This window comes from Hermetia illucens, chromosome 4 (genome assembly GCF_905115235.1).
Source record: "Hermetia illucens chromosome 4, iHerIll2.2.curated.20191125, whole genome shotgun sequence".
In the NCBI taxonomy this organism is placed as follows: Eukaryota; Metazoa; Arthropoda; class Insecta; order Diptera; family Stratiomyidae; genus Hermetia; species Hermetia illucens.
This window is the reverse complement of record NC_051852.1, coordinates 11,420,511-11,437,460: the sequence shown is the minus strand read 5'-3', so window position 1 is coordinate 11,437,460 and position 16,950 is coordinate 11,420,511. Positions and strand designations below refer to the sequence as shown.

Genomic DNA, 16,950 nt, shown 5'->3' with positions numbered 1-16,950 from the left:
ATTTGAAAGTGTGGGAGAGCTTGTAGATGAGGCGTTCGTGCCAGACTGTGTCGAAGGCTTTTTGGATATCAAGGAGGCAAGCGGTGGTGGGGATGTTGTTTAACTGGGTTAGGATGTCGGTTGTGAGGACTAGGAGGGCGTGTGAGGTGCCGTGGCCACGCCTGTTGGCAAACTGGAAGGGGGAATAATGCCGTGGTCGGTGATGTGTTGGAGCATGATGTCGTCGATGACGTGCTCGAAAGTTTTGGATGTTACGTTGAGGAGGGAGATGGGGCGGTAGCTGCTCGGGAAAGCTGAGGGCTGTTCCTTTTTTAGGATTGGGACAATGTGGGATTCTTTCCATGGAGAGGGAAAGTATGCAGATAGGAGGCATAGGTTGAAGAGTTGCGTGAGGAACGGGCTTAGGGATTTTGCGCATTTTTTTAGGATGATGATAGGGATGTGGTCACGGTCGGTTGACTTTTTGTTATTTCGGGAAAGGATGATCGATTCTACTGTCTAGAGTGTGACGGCTTGTAATGGTAGACAGTTGGGTGTTGTCTGTTGGGGTGGGGGGATCGGGAAATGGTTGTAGATGGATGGTGTGGTAGTTAGGTTGCGGATGTGTTGGCGCACCGCCGTTTCCGTGGGTGGGTCAGAGAGATGTAGGGTGGTGTTATGTGCTGCCAGGAAGTTGCTGGCAATCAGGTCGGCGTGGGCTTTGGGGGAGGATGCTGACTGTGCGTGATTTCGCTAGGCGAGGGCAAGCACCACGTAGTTTGCTGCACGTTTGCTGATTAAGCGAGATATTCGCGTGCTTCACAGCGTAGTGGTCAGCGTATAGCGTCTGAATGTGGGATTGGATGAGGTGTGACAGGGAGTAGATACGTGATTTGAGGAAGTTAAACTGGGGGGCGTATCCGTGTCGATGGAGTTGGCGTCTTAGGGTGGCTTTTTGCTTGATGAGGTCAAGGACATGGGGTGGCAGGCTGATCAGGCCCTGGTAGTTTAGTGGCCTGAGGCGGAGATAGTCGACAGTTTGTCGGCTAGGTTGTGGTTAAGTCGTTGCCAGTTGGTGGCAGCGTAGTTGGGAAGGAATTTGGGGAGGCGATCCGTGGTGTTGAAGTGAAGAACCACTCAAGCCTGGAATGGTGGAAAGGTCTTGGGGGGAATACCAACCTTCGCTAGGGATTTCCGTATTAGATTCCGATTGGCTTAATTGAATGCATTTTTCACGTCCAGGGTTACTACCACGCAATATTTGCTGATACTACCCTTTCCGTGGATTGCATTTTCGGCCAAGCCAGTAACCCGTTTGATGGCATCAATGGTTGATCTGGCTTTACGGAATCCATACTGCCGATCTGAAAGGCCGCCTTGGCTCTCAACAATCGAGAGTAATCTATTATAGATTATCCGCTCTAACATTTTCCACACAGTGTCCAAAAAACATATGGGTCGGTATGAGGATGGTTCACCTGGAAGTTTATCAGGCTTAGGCAGAAGTACCAGCTCCTGCCACTTCCATGCCGCTGGAAATATTCCCTCGGACATGCACGCTTCGAACAACTCAGCAAACATGTCCGGCCTGGATTTCACCGCAAGCTTAAGGGCCTTATTCGTTACTCGGTACAGTCCCGGCGCTTTAGTCTCTCCTATTCTACTGCAGATCTCCAGTAGCTCGTCGCTGGTGACTGGCGGAATTTCCGTCACATTCAGAGGTGGTTGAAATGTGTCGGTGCTCTCCTCTTGCCGGATGATTTTCAGCGGAGATAAACGGCCTCTGAATCGTCCCATGACGATTCTATAAGTACTTCTCCACAGGTTTACATCCGTTGCTGAGCAGGGCTCCTTAAAGCATTTCCTCTTGCTTCGCTGGATGGCGAGCTTGAGGGCTCGGCGCACTCTTTCTGCCTCTAATCGACTCTGAGCCGGTCTTCTGGCTCGGTGACTGGCTGAACGAAGGCCGATCAGTTCAACATTGCACAAGTAGTTTGGTCTTCTACTGGGGAATGAGCACCTCCTAGGCATGGACGCGTCACATGGTTTGCCGATGCATTGATCCAGATGGACGGCTCTTTCTGTAGAGGCGCCTGCTTTATCAGGCTGATCTAACCACACCTCTATGAAGGTCTGCTCATCCAGAGATTTTGCAGACCAGCCTGAAATCTTTTTCGGTTTCGGGCATGATAGCTCCCCGCCCCGTGTCTCAAAGAAGATTGCCTGGTGATCGCTGTAGGTGTACCGTTCGCTGACGCACCAGGACATACCACGTGCCAGCGCAGGGCTAACGAAGGTCAGTTTTACAACGGAGCCTGACCCCCTTTTCTGAAAGGTGAAAGGGCACCTTCGTTAGCCAAAACTATGTCCATCTGCGCAGAAGCTTCTAATAAACTCCGCCCCCTAGCATTTGATTCTCTGCTACCCCACTCTAGGGCCCAAACATTGAGATCACCAGCAATCTCCTGTGGGCTTCGTCCCCTTGCGTCGGGTGGCGGAATCGGTCCAGACCAGTGTCTTTTGAAGATTTCTATCTCCTTTAAAAAATAGGTTGTCCCCGGAGAGCTATATTCCGCATTAGTCTAACATATTCTGCAGTCCACGACTTGACACCGGTTACTAGCCGACAAATTTCTACTCCTTTTAAGACAAGTAGCGAATACCTTGAGGATATTAACACAAATCAAATATCGCCTCCTATTTTTGATTTCAGGAGAGGGATACAAGAAAAATGGTGAAATATTTGTCATGGTATATGTCCGCGGAGGTAGGCAATAGGATTTACAAAACTAGCGTAAGAATAGAAGTGGATAAATTTAAACAGTGAGTTCCTTTGCGTGGTGAGAGGTTTGACAGTTGTTGATTTTGACGAATGAATTTCCAGAAAAAATCCAGACGCAACTCCGATTGTGATGTTCGATTTCCTGGGCACGATCCCTATTCTTTTCACTAATTGCAAGGATGCAATATGTGGTGGTCGACATGCGCTGGGAATTAAACGTGCCGAAATAATGTTCCAGAAATTTAAAGACTTGGGGATCGAAATGCATTTCTTCTTGGACGGACCCATCAAACCGGAGAAATGTCCTCAATGGTGCCACCGTAAGAACAGTGAATATGAAAACCAGAAAGTCCTGTTTGAGAATTTGAAAGCTAAGGAGCCCCTGAATTATCGGTTTCGAAGATATTTGAAAACCTACTATGAGAACTATTTACGAGTAGCGAAGAAGTATGGTCGGATTTTCCTGTCTCTGGAAAACGAATGTGACCTAGACTTGGTTGAAAATGCATCAAGGGTGCATCCCATGGCCGTATGTACAAGTAATTCTGATTTTCTGGTAATGGAAGGAGACTTCCCTATTTGGAAGACGGACGATTTCAACCTTGAGACTATGGCAGTGCACGTATGGAACAAGCGAAGGATGAGGGAGTCGTTAGGTCTGGAACAGTGGCAAATGCCAATTTTCGCAACATTATGCGGTAATGATTCGGAAGAAAGTAAGTTGGTGGAGGTGAGATTCGACGTTGTTTATGGTTTCCCTTTAAATTTTGTAATATTCAATTTTTTTGTAGCACATACACGCCAGTTTACCGCAGGGGATTAGGTATGACAAAAGCGGAAAAATGCAAAAGGCAATAGCTGACTTGGTCCAAAAGACCTTTAAGGATAAAGCGAAAGTCAATGTCGAACTATCTGAGTTGATCTACGGTGAGGGGAGGTGCCAAAGTTCGTGGAATGAAGTTTTCGCTGCTGTTAAAACAAGCCTCGACTATTACTATTGCGTAGGTTGAACCTTTTATTTTAGTGACAACCGAAACATCAAGAAGGACCTAGCAACGCTTTAATAATTTATTGGCAATAGTAGCTTTGGTAGGTGAGTGGGAGGAGTTAAAAACATGGTCTTGATGGTTCTCAATTTGAATATGAAATAGTAAGTTTTCATTGAATTAAATTTTGTGACTCAAACATTTTCAGAGGACCTACAAGGAAACTCAGATCGAGCCCTCCTGGCTACGCGAGCATGTTATGAAAACGACCAGTTTGACCGTACTCAGTATCTACAAAAAGGATATCCTCTATATTTCCCAACGCTTTATTGACCTCTCCATAAACGATGTGTGTTCGTTTTCTGATCTTGTGCTTCCACTGCTCCGCCGTGAAATTGGACTTGTTTTCAGTAATAATCGTGACGCACATAAGGACGCAAAGCACCCAATTTGTTTGAAGCCAAACATAGACGAACCTTTTGCCATTCATTACTTTGAACCAATCTTTCCGGACTTTGAGGTTCCGCCATTGGATGATATTTTGGCCGCAGATGAGGACTTTGTCACTTTGGAGGAGAAGCTTCGATTGTTCAGTTGGATTGTAGCTCCAAAGCGGAGTGAAGTCAAGGTTGAGCTGTTGGAAAAGCTACTGAAAACCATTTTCATAGTGCCAGCTGTCATCACGAATTATTTGGTTAAGGTTAGTTGAAAGAAGGACCTAAGGGGCGGCTACAACCGCTCTCTGATTTTCAAAAATCATCCCCAATTTACCTTGGAATTTCGCACTTTTAGGAAGGACAGATCACCCCTGATGAAGCTGATGTACTTCTGCTGACTGTTTTCGAGGCTTCCAAAATGGATATGGAAAAGATGGAGGGGATGAGTCCACCAGCTGAGTTAGATGAACGTGCCTTCTGGCTATCATTTACATATACGCATTTTGTGGGATATTTCGAGGAAGCCATGACGGTTTGCGGATTGTATGAGTTCATACCGTATTCATACTATGACGGATATTTGTTTCACAAAATGTATGGTAAGTTCCTGAGCATGTCCTACGATGTGAAGGAAGAAATATTAAAATCTGTCCAAGAATATCGATTATATGTTGTGTAATTGTTGGTGGTGGCATTAAATCTCATTTTCATTATTATTCTTATCCTGTTTTATGTATCCTGTTTATATAATACTAGGTGACCCTGCGAACTTTGTTCCGCCTTCCGGCGCAAGAACATACAACGCAGATGGTCTTCCAACCCATGAACATGCCACATATAATTGACCATGGGAAAAACATTGTTTTTCCAGATTCAGACCACAAACTTTCAAGGATTGGCCTTGTGATTTGTTAATGGTCATGGCGAATGCAAGACGAATCGGAAATTGAAGTCTTTTAAACCCAAACGGCATATTGGTTGGGATCATCAGGATCCTCGGCATGAGACCTTCCTCACCTTCGAATTTTCCTTTGAGTATCGTCCCGGAAATCAGATTGTTCACTTACTTACCACCAAACGCGTATCGTTACAAAGGTTTGGTGGGTTTATGTTTCGAAGCATGATTACTACGGAGCCAACCTTATCAACCTTTGTGCGGTGGTAAGCCAGGCACATAATGGTCAAAGGGTAGTATAGGTCCCAGGGCGAAATGTGAATTGATGATGGAGCATAAAACCTGGGAAACGCCTGCTTAACCAACACCAACAGCTCTACTACCAAACCCAATCTCCACCTCCATGTGGGGACCGCTGGGAGTTCTTTCTTTATGAAAAACTGCAGACGGAGAAGGGTGAAGGCGAGTCTCCCGCACCGAAAAACGGGACAAAATGTACCAACTGGTCCTCCAAGTGAGGGTTGACAACCCTAGACGGAAAACCGATGTTACGAAGCCACGAAAGGAGCCTCGGACAGGATGGATTTTACAACGAACCCGGCAACGACAACGGATTAACGATTTGCGCATTTTCTCATGGAACGTGCGGTACCTGTACAGACCGAATGCTGCTGAGCAGCTAGCCGATACCCTGTCCCAATATAGGGCTGATGTAACAGCGTTGCAAGAGATGCGATGGACAGGGACCGGTTTCCTGGAGAAGAGCTGCTACTCCATATATTATAGCGGCCATTCAGTAAACTATGTGCTCGGAGTAGGTTTCTTAGTCAGCCAAAAAATGAAACCCGCTGTTATCGGCTTTGAAAATATAAGCGCAAAGCTATGCACTCTGCGTTTGCGAGGCAAGTTTCAGAAATATAAACCTCATAAACGTTCACGCCCTTACAGAGGAGACTGCAGAGTCGGAGAAGGATACCTTGTACGAGGCAGTTGAGCGGACCCTCGAAGCCTGTCCCAAGTATACTTGGGGGTTTTACCAGTCAAGTAGGAACGGAGGCCGTATTCAGGCGATACGTCGGTTCCCACAGCTTACATAGGGATACCAATGATAATGGATTGCGCATTATCCAGTTAGCAATATCACACGAAATGGTTGTTGTACCTGGTTTTCCACACCCGCACCCTAACTGGAAAGACCGAGGAACTCGCAAGAGCCCTTTGGAAAAGGCGTATTGATATCTGCGCTCTGGAAGAAACCTGATGGTCTGGTGCCTAAAGTAGCGACACGGTGAATCTAAACAAAACTGAATTTTTAACACCGATCCTCATGAAACAGGGACAATCACGATCAGTGGCAGTGATCTGCCCAGAATCGAGCGATTTAAATACCTCGGGTCAACGCTATCAGCCACTCGAGAACTGCGTTATGAAATTGCTTCACGCATTAACGCAACCTGGATGGATGAAGTACCGTTCCACAACTAGTGTTTTTTTTTATCGACGTATCAACGAACATCTCAAATCTAAAATTTACCGCAATGTCGTTCGTCCTGTCGCTCTCTATGGTTCTGAGTGTTGACCGATTATAAAAGGCAATGAACGGCGTCCTACGGTAATGGAGACGAAGATGTTACGTTGGAATAGTGGCGGGACACGGTTTGATCACATCCGAAATGAGGATATCCGCGATCATTATGGGGTTGCGCCGATCGTGGGAAAATTGCGAGCGAAGCGTCTTCGATGGTATGGTCACGCAATTCGTGCTAACGAGAATTCACTTGCCAAGAATGGTCTGAACATCGAAGTCGATGGTAAACGACCAAAGGACAGGCTGAAACAATGGTGGCTTGACACGCTGAATGGGGATTCAAAAGCCTCGAGATTGCACTCAGATCAGGCATTCGATAGCGTCAAATGGCGAAACCGATGACGACGAGCTGACCCTGCTTGTGAACGGGACAAAGGCTGAAGAAAAAGAAGAAGAAGATCGCAATGCAAACCAAAAGTGTCGTTTTCGCAGCCCGATCTTGAGAAGCTGGCACAGAAGGTGTGAAGACTAAGGCTGAAACGAGAAGAGGGTTAAAGCGTTTCTGTGCTCTTCCCGCGGAATAGCGAGTGGCTTAAAAAATGTTGGTTAAGAGTTTGGTAGTGCAAGAAGCGTACGCCACGTGACGCATCAAAAACCAGCCCTAGAAGCAATCACTAAATCTTAAAGGGTTTATTTTTTGAAAAGGAAAATTCGGTCAGGTTTTGGTATCTCGAAGAAAATGAAGCATTAGCCGGTCGAGCCGTTTTTTTATATTTTTCAGTTTTAGCTCGCGTTCTCGTTTTTTTCGTTAGGCCGTCGCGAATTCCTTCGTTTGTTGTCTATTTTGAAATCCGGTGCGGACCCACGCATCGGAATAGACACGTTAATTTTGTATTAATGACACGTGAGGGATTGAAGCGCCCAAAGAAGAGAGTAGAATTCACCATTTTAGTTGCGGACACCAGTGATTACAGTATTCTGCCGATCCTTCTAGAACGCTAGGCCACTTCCGACCGGATGGAGCTAACTGTAGATCCGAAAGCCGCAGATTATTAAGCAGAAGTTTCGGCTGCTAAGGGTCTGGGGCAACTGAGATGGCAGAACCTGCGAGAATGGGGCGTCTGCCCACTCGAGATAAGCTGAATTCCGGTGGTTCGCAGAGAGGGGATCTTTGCGATCACGTTAACGTCTACGAAGAACATGCGGACATCACACCGTTCTATCAGTCGATGCGAGCCGGTATACGGTTGCTCTCGCGGCTTCTTGATAGCTTCAATGCGGCGGAAAACGTATTCGCAGGTGGCCAGATTTTTGAAGATGAAAGTCTAGATGCCTAGACGCTGGCATTGGGCGAATTAAAGGTTGCGCAAGCCGGTGGCCAAGTCCTTGGGACTGGTGGTTGGTTTAACCGATCCGCGATGATCTCGCCCAGAATGTGGGAGCGATGTGCCTGAAGCCATTTCAGCCACGCTTGCAAATCTTCTTTGAAAGTGGTGCGTAGCGCAAGGAGGACCGCTGAAAGCGCTCGGAACCATGGAATCTCGAGCATGCATGGTCCAGCAGCCCTTCGTGTCCGCTGTTGACTTTGGGGACTGTGCACTCATACGTCATACCACCCCTTTCGTCAACGAAATATCAGATCTAATAGTCGAGCCTCAGAAGGGGGGACATGCCTCCAACGGTGGCTAGTGCAATTTCCAGCTCCACGAAGGTTTCAAGTACGATTTGACATTTCGAGTTCGTCACTTGGGCTCCTCAGTCCAAGGATAAGTTGAAAAGGTGGGTAACCCTATCGATCTACTGAGAAATAAAGGTGTTCTTTTTCCCGTATAAAACAGCCATTTTAATAATATATGTACACCTACGCTTGTATAAATAGGGTCTAACTATAAAAAAATATTTTGATGTTTCTTGGAACTTCAGTTACTCCCCAGCTACACCCTCCGTTACTGGTGCTTCGGATGCCTCTTCCTTTTCTTTTTCCTTGCATTTCATTGTTGGGCAGCAATCTGGATATGGTTTCGTTAAGTCCTCATCTATCACTTCACACTCACCTTCAGGTTGAAGGTATGTTGCACATCTGAAAACACCAGACAATTGAAAGAGGCACATAAATAAGGATGACATGTTTCCTCCAATAAGTAACTTATTTATAGATACAAAGCCATACTCACGGTAACGCATCAAACACTCCATCGTCACTAATGCAGTTCATACTTATACAGTGACCTATTGGGTTATATGACTGCCCAGTGGGCCAAAAATGGTTGGTGTCTTCATCGTAACATCCTCCCTGGTGTGCTGTAATTGAATGTTGAAAAGTTTATTAAAGGGATTACTAAAAACAACTCCTTAAAAAAATTTGACTTCTACTTTTTTGTCAATTTGAAGGAGTCCGGAAAGTCCTGAGATCATCTAGGGCAACCGTAAAATGGAGCGTCAGCGAATCCTCAATCACCACTGAATATGAATATTCAAGGAAACTCGGGGATGAAATTTCCAGACTCTTGAGAAGAAAATTGTAAAGTAGGTCAAAATGCTGGAAGACGGCAAAAGACGTTCCATTCAACAGCCGATAATGGTTGCAATTCAGAGCATTAGAGATTTATGCAAACCAATGAAGATTGAATAGTTCGATGAGAAGGCAAAACAGGGGATTCCAAGGAACAACTCCCCGCAAAGGTCTCCTGGACTGGAAACCTCCGAAGTTATGGGAAAACGTACCAGGAAGCTTACCTCGAACCTAGCCCACCAAATCAATTTACGAAGTGGAGAGTATTGTGAGAACCAGTCAAAAATCCTACGTGCTTGCAATCGCCTTTGATAATGAAGGAGTCTTCGACTATCTTTGGTGACCAGCGGTACTTAAAGAGCTGGAAAAAAGGGAGTGCGCACCTGCACTCCATGGGTTCATCTACAACTAGCTTCGGAACCGCAGGATAGCTATGGAGGACAATTTCGAGAGGAAAGAAAAAAGAGTTAGCAAAGGCTTCCCTCAGGGTTCCATACTCGGACCAAGTTTGTCTAATTTTGTCTTTGACCAACTAATCATCAAGATGTCCAGTATATCGGAAAAAATTACTCCGGTTGCTTACGTAGATGATATTCTCATCCTCATCGAGGGCAGAAGTCGGAGTGATATAGAAGACCTTGCCCGGAACACCACAGACAATATTAATTAGTGGTGCAGCTTAAACTATCAGCGAGGAAAATGCAGACAATCCTCCCGAAAAGGAAATTGTCCAGGTAGCACTATTCAAATCGTAACAGACCTCAAGTATCTAGGCTTATGAACCAGTGGATGTAAGAGGCATAAGGGACATATGGCTGAAGTTGTTAGTAAGATCCAAGATCGGGCAAAAACCATCCTATACAAGGGGTTATCACTGCCGATCTTCACTTATGGGGCAATAGGATGGGCACGGTATACGAGTGAAGCGTACATAGGGCCCATCAGGTCAGGACGAATGGCGCTTCTCGCAGTTACTCATAGCATATATGACTACCTCGACTGACGCCCTTTGCGTGCTAGCGGGGCAGCTGCCAATAAGGTTAGCAGCAATGGAGAAGCACTATTTGTACATTCTGGGGCGACAAATCTCCCGAGATTGTCGACGAGCGAGTCGCCCCAAGGGCACAGAACTGTAGGTAAGGAGTGCGAACGTCTCGGAAAGTCGTGGGGGAGCTGAAGGGTAGGCGTGTAGTTGTGGTTGATGTGGCAAGCATATATATAAACACATTTCGTAAAGCCGGTGTAGATCCTATCATTGACATAACCTTCGCCAGTTGTTCCTTTTTGCCTAAGACGAGGCGATCATTAGGCGAGAATGTTCGGAATCAATGAGAACAGGAAGGCGAAACTGAAAAATGCAAATATAGCTTCTTCGGCAAAAGATGCGTTTGACTTCAAGATGAATTCCGCCAGCATGAAGGACTAGCAGAAAAATTGTGTAAACAACCAATTCAAGTTGTTGCCACCGCTTGCGAAGCAACAATGACCGCACACCAATGCATTACATCACATACACGGCACTAACGCCAGAATTAATGTGCGAAATTTCTCTCGAACATTTACCATAGAAGGTCGAACAAGCGCAATGAATTTTTCCCTTCCTATAATTTCGAACAATGCACTGGGAGATGAATCTTCTGTGTTTAGCCTTTTTGTCATGCATAAATTTGTGGATGAAGCAATCGAACCCTAAACGAAAATATCAACGTTTAGTTTTTTTATTATCGAAAAGAAACAAACAAACCGGAGATCGCTCCTCTCATCGTCCAATGTACCGCCATCTGGATACAATGGGAGATATTCAAAAAGGAATAATTGCCAGCTGATAACTGGAGGTGCCTGGAAATGGAAGAACTCTATCTCTATCAGTTTGGACCGCCCCATCGTCGACGTAATAAAGTGGTGGTGGATATCGCAGCAGCTGCCATGGAAGGGAGCTGGGGATGAAAAAAAATACAATCTGAGACTATATTGGTCAAATTTTCAAATGAGTTCTTCCAGCCTCATCTGTTGAGTGGGAAACGCGAAGAAGATGAAGTCTTGCTGTTCTTTCACCTCAGGGTTCTTTTTCTAAGTGTCCCGGCCAGCCGCTCTAGTTAAGAATTGCCTATATCAATAACAAAATAGTCCGCAATGAAGGAAAACTACTTCGCTTCACGATAATCAGGAATCCCCTTCACATTCATCAGCGAGGTCTTCATGGCAAACCTGGAAACGAATTTAATGTCGGCCAGTCTAACATGAAGGTTTTGGAAGAGGAATGGTATGCTCAACTCCCTCAATAACTTGCATCCTAATATCACTCTTGGGATGAAAAGGGAAGGTCGACTATCATCCTTGGACCTGGTATCGAGAAGTAAACAAAAAAAATTAAACATAGATATCTATAGGAAACCAACTGATACTATACGATTCATCCCCAGCATTTCCCCCCCTCCCACGTCCGGTGTGAAGAAAAGCGTGGTGAAAGAACCCAAAACATATCCTTGATGTCGCTGATGTGAATCGATATACTGTAGAGATCGTCAGCAGTTTGATCAGCAAATGGAAGACAACTCTTCGATAGGAAGCGCTTACCAAGCTTACTCCGAATCAACAACTCAAACCTTTTGGTAAAGCGAAAGCTGAAGTAACATGGTTTTCAGCAGAAAGAACAACCAACGCAAAACTCTCCAAGGATCAATTAAAGACCCAATCAAACAATCGGCGATTGCGGGATATAGAACATGTGTAGCGGCGAAAAATTTAGAAACCCAGATAAGTTTGTCAACTTAGTAATGAAGAATCTGTCCAACGTTTCTTCTAAGTCCCTCCATGCAGTCTTTAATAACCTCATCAACAATAGCTACTTTTACATTACTAAGAAAGCTCCGAAAAAAGGTAGTCCGAAATGCTTTCCTTTATAAGCCTTTACGGTGGAGCTCGATGAAGAAGACTGGAAGCGATTCATCGATGACTATAGTGGAAGGTCTTGGCAAAGGATCTGCCAGGTATGCAAGAGGCGGAAGGTCATGACATTACCGGCGTCAAGCTGAAGGAAGACCCTACACTGATATGCTGTGGTAGTGTTTGCGTTTTACTGGGTGAGTTGTCCTAGGGATCTGAACCTTCTGTCTACTAGCGATCACGCTGAAAGATTAAAAGAAATTCCTCCTCTGCAGTGTTGTCCCGTTGATCGAGGAGAGCATGTTAAGACTCAGGTCTCAGAAGTCACCTGGGGGGGATAACTGGCGAGATGTGTAAAACTATCTGGCGAATCACGCCATTTCACAACCTGAGTTTCTATGAGTGTTGCCTACGGGAGTGCTATTTTCCTATTTTCTGAAAGACTGCTACGATAGTTCTGCTAATGAACTTGGTAAGTGTGGCCACCAAGAAACTGCCGTGTGGGAAAACAACTTTCTTGAATAGTATGGAGGGGATGGAATATATACTTAATGTTAATGCGTGGCAGGAGCAAGTCGGTGTGTCGGTGTCAACTGAAAAAACTGTCGTGATGTTGCTGAAGGGCAATCTATGTCAGAGACCCAGGCATAATTTGAATGGTTCGTGTTTAAAATGTCGGAAGCAAGTCAAGTACTTGGGGATTACTTATATGCTTACCTGATCGAATTCAGGACGTGTTTAACCAAGCTGATGCAGGCTGGAGGCAAGCCACAGGGTGTGAATGGGATCGAAGCAGAAGGGGACTCCGTGAAGTCCAGTGCAGAAATCAGCTTTATGGCTATCAGCTTATCGGCAACTGACGCTATACAGGTACTTTTGGGTGTTTCCCCTCTTGATCTACATGTGGTTCGGTGTGTCACGGCCTGCAGAATGAAGAGGGGCATACCTTTGCTGCCAAATATCATTGTTAGTTTTTTTTTGGATGGGGTAGGAGAATGCATTTAGGCACAGAGTGTTGGACTCTCGCAACGGTACGTTGTCGGACTACTAACTAAACACCTCCCCATCGTCATTACTTTGGGCTACCCCCGGACTTTCCCGCCTTGCGGGGACTCAAATCAGGGAATTCCTTTCACCAGCGGGAGGGGAGAGGTGAAAGGAAATTGTCAGGTCAAGGAACCCCCTGACATCCAACTCCTCCACCGGTTGAGCTTCATCTTCTTTGCAAGAAGAAGGACCCGAATGTAATGGGCAACATGGCTCCACCTGCCAGTCCTCCCCTGTTTGCAGAGAGATCTCTTGTGTTTAAATAGAACTGCTGACGAATACCATCCCACCTTCCACAAGAAAAAGGTGTACTGGGTGTCGTTCACAACCCCAATGCAAAACACAGTCCGGAGATTGTGCCTTTCCAATCTTGTGCAGGTAATACTGAAAACCTTCTACTTAAGAACTGGGTAAGAAAATAGTGAGTCTCATCATGCTTCCGATTCAGCCACGTACCTAAGTTGCTAATAAGCTGCGCAGTCTATCTGCCTCTAGTTTCATGATGATGTTGACCGCGTTCTAGCTCTTTCCAGTTCTGCTCTGAAGGCTGGACACCGTCCGGAGCCAACAGCGTGCGCAACGTTCTCATCAGACGCACCACGGTCCCTGTATAGGACGCAACTCTCCCCTTTGTTGCAGCTATTCGGTTTATGGCCTGCCTGACCGCATATGTGCCATGTTGCCCTTCTGTTAGGTCTCCGGCAGGTTTTAGACGTGTGCCCATAATCAAAACATCTGACACTACCCAACCAATTCTTCGCTGTTTAAAAAATTCCTCCTCTTTCTTTTCTATGAGGCAGTCAAGGTAGGTCATCACATTGTTAGTAGGAACCAGCGAAGGGGTTAGGAAGGCAGATTAGATGAAACGAAAGTTGGACACTTCACATACCATAATAGTGTTTCCTCTCCACTCCTTAGGGGAGTATTGGGCATCCACACAGTCCCTCTGTCGTTATTGCTATATCGTGGTCTTTTGACTTAAGTTGTGTTCATCCTGACTGGGCATGGTATGAGTAAATAAGATTCTCGCGGAACCTTTGTTCCGGTCAGAATTATGTTTTGTGTTGGGCCAGCATGTGCTCTGTCTCTGTCATAGGCGTTCATGTAGTTATGTTAGCTAGTGCTGTACTAGTCGTGAAACGCTTCGATACGCTAATACGCCCGTGCGGCCTTCCGACGATGAAGGGAGTTCCTCAACGCTGCTTTTGAATAGAGCAAGATGTCATAGTGGCCCTGATAGACAGCCAAGTCCACGTTATGTTGTACCCAAAACAACATGTGACTATGAGAGAGACTTGGTTGCGGTTCCCCATCCTTAGCTGATTTCAGTTAAGCCTTTTAGGACTTCAGTCCCACGTACTCAAGGAGAGCGATTAGACCTAGGTCTGCAAGAGACTCATCTATGGATGCCAAGGCCCCTTGTGTGTTCAACAACTCGGTGGTCGTACTTCCTAATTGCGGCAGAGTTGTCAGGTAGGTCTCGCATCCAGTGAACTTGCAGTCAATATAATCCAATACCACTGTCCCCATGTTTGAGGAGGACCTTGGGATTATGCCTTTACAGAAGGTATTCACACCCCAAGGACCCTAATTAAACTGATACTATGTAAATTTCTTCGAGGATAGAAACTTTTACTTCAGCAGTCCCGGAACGTGCACTCTGGAACTACAGAAGCTCCTCAGGGTTCTTTCTTTGGACCAACATTCTATAACATATTCATAGCGGACATTCTCGATAACCAAACTGATTCGGAGTAACACCAATGGCACTTTTAATCGCACATTTCTGCACCGAATTTTGTATCTCGAGTTTCCCTTTATCACCCACAGCTAAGATATTTGCAAATGAAACTAGTTCTCTGCAAGGCTCCTCCGAAAAAAATGAATTAAAAGTGCACAAATATCCCGACGATTTACCAATATACAATTTTTCTATATCCACGTCCTTTTGTAAAAGTTATCTACTAACCAGCATCGTCTGCACAAACTCCACAAAATGTTATTAACACTACTATCACAGTGAATACACTTAAATGAGCCAAATACTTCATTTTCTATAAAATATCTAAATTAACTAATAAATTCCTTAAAAATCACTTTCTATCCTGTAAGGAACAGCACTTTCTTCCAAGAAAAAGATCCTCCAAAAGAACGTTTCTTCAGTCACTTATCCACGGACCAAGCCGAGAAACAGTTTATTGGCCCGGCCAAATTTTAACTAAACTTCATTCAAAAGATTCTGCATCTTTTATATGTTAATTCCATGATTAATTCTGACGAAACCAAAAAAAGAACAAAAACCGTAACCTGGGCGATATATTAGTCATGGAGTCGTTCTGATGACATTTATTTAAATCGACCCCCGATCACTTTGTCTTTTCTTTTGGCTCTTTAACATTTTTATCGCTTGAATTGCTCCAAGTGATTTATTTTTTAAATCTGAAAGAGTAAAGATTCGATCTAGTGTGCAGAATCTGATATCAGATGGTAATTTTATGCAAAAATCCAGAAGTAGAACAAGACTTTGAAATGAGGTTTTTCAAGTGTGGAAGAGTTGATTAATGCACTCAGATACTTTACTACTTTTACCAAATGCATATCCACCAATGTAGGAAGCTCCTTTTTTAACAAATAAAAAAAAACAAACCAGCAAGTATCGACTTTGATCCTTTTGTCGAGAAAAACAATTTATTTTTATTTATGGTTGCTCATAATAACTATAATAATGGGTTCCATAGCATAGCACAACCCGCACTAGAGTTATCTTCCTTTCACAATTTGTGACCTATTCACTGCAATTTCCGTCTTGTAATCCATACTTCTCCCGGACTTTGGGGTCATAGAGAGAGAGGGAGTTCCCCGATGGAATTACACAGCCATATGTATATTAATAAAGCTTCGAGCTGAAAAGTGGAATTAATGCGTGCTAACCGCAAGCTATCGCGTTTCTCGATATGGGTAGGAACGTAAGTTGCAGTGGCCGCTCAAAGAAGCTCAATTAGCGTTGTGGTGTTGTTATGCAGCTATGAGAGCAGGGAGGAAGAGTCCAGCCGGCTCAGATCTTCAGACCCACCTCGTAGCATTCACGAAGGAAAGCAGCTCTCCCACCCTTCAGCTAGAAATCTGAGGAAATGTCTGAGGGTTTGTCCCCCCCCCGCAGCTTCGGTAATATGAATTGTAGGGAATGCCGAGCTTGGCGGCATGGTCCCCCATGGGTCAATGTCCCATGCAGACCGCCGTAATCTTGTATGCATTTGCACGAGTCTGGCATAGAAGCTCTCGTGATCGCGCTATGTTATAAGCGGGCTAAATCCTCCCTGACTTCGCACAGGTAGTAAGCCTTCGCCATCTAAGGCTAAGTAGTGTGAGTATATTCCGCCCTTGACTGTCGCCCGCGAGAAGGACTGTCAAGACCAGAGCGCCGCTTGCTCAAACCGTCAGCCTGCTCATTCTCCTTTATGCCGGGGAACCCAGAGGACGGCAACTTTGACTGTGTGGTTCAGACTGTTCAGCGCGTTTCTGCATTGCCCTACCAGCCTCGAGGATGCCGTCGATGAGTACAAGGCCCCAATGACCGCTTGGCTGTCCGTCAGAATGGCTATGTTACGCTTGGGGCTCGGATCATGCTCCAGCCATCAACATACTTCCAGAATCGTCAGTACTTCTGCTTGGAATACACTGAGAAAACCCGGGAGACCATACGACTCGGATACACTGTGTGTATTCGAGAAAATCCCGCACCGACTCCACAGACCATCTTTTATCCATCGGTACAGTAGAGCCGTACGTTAGGGTTGGGCGTACCACAGCGATGGACATCCAGATAACCATCCTCGGCCCCAGACCTCATTTCTTTGCAAAGATTTTCTTGCAAGCGTAGAAGGCTATACAGGCTTTC

The 16,950-nt window shown here is 45.4% G+C and overlaps 2 protein-coding genes across 2 annotated transcripts; one reads left to right on the top strand and one right to left on the bottom strand.

Annotated features, from left to right (window-relative positions):
- Positions 1-2,881: 2,881 nt before the first annotated feature.
- On the top strand, positions 2,882-4,864 carry LOC119654947. The gene is made up of 4 exons (XM_038060604.1): positions 2,882-3,491; positions 3,553-3,762; positions 3,956-4,447; positions 4,540-4,864. Exons 1-4 carry the CDS (start codon positions 2,892-2,894, stop codon positions 4,861-4,863), a joined length of 1,626 nt encoding a protein of 541 aa, XP_037916532.1. The 5' UTR covers positions 2,882-2,891; the 3' UTR covers position 4,864.
- A 3,568-nt stretch (positions 4,865-8,432) lies between these two features.
- Positions 8,433-15,387, bottom strand: LOC119655163 (la1-like protein 13). Its single transcript, XM_038060911.1, has 3 exons — positions 15,022-15,387; positions 8,782-8,908; positions 8,433-8,687 (listed from the first exon to the last, which is right to left on the bottom strand). Exons 1-3 carry the CDS (start codon positions 15,101-15,103, stop codon positions 8,531-8,533), a joined length of 366 nt encoding a protein of 121 aa, XP_037916839.1. The 5' UTR covers positions 15,104-15,387; the 3' UTR covers positions 8,433-8,530.
- Positions 15,388-16,950: the final 1,563 nt, after the last annotated feature.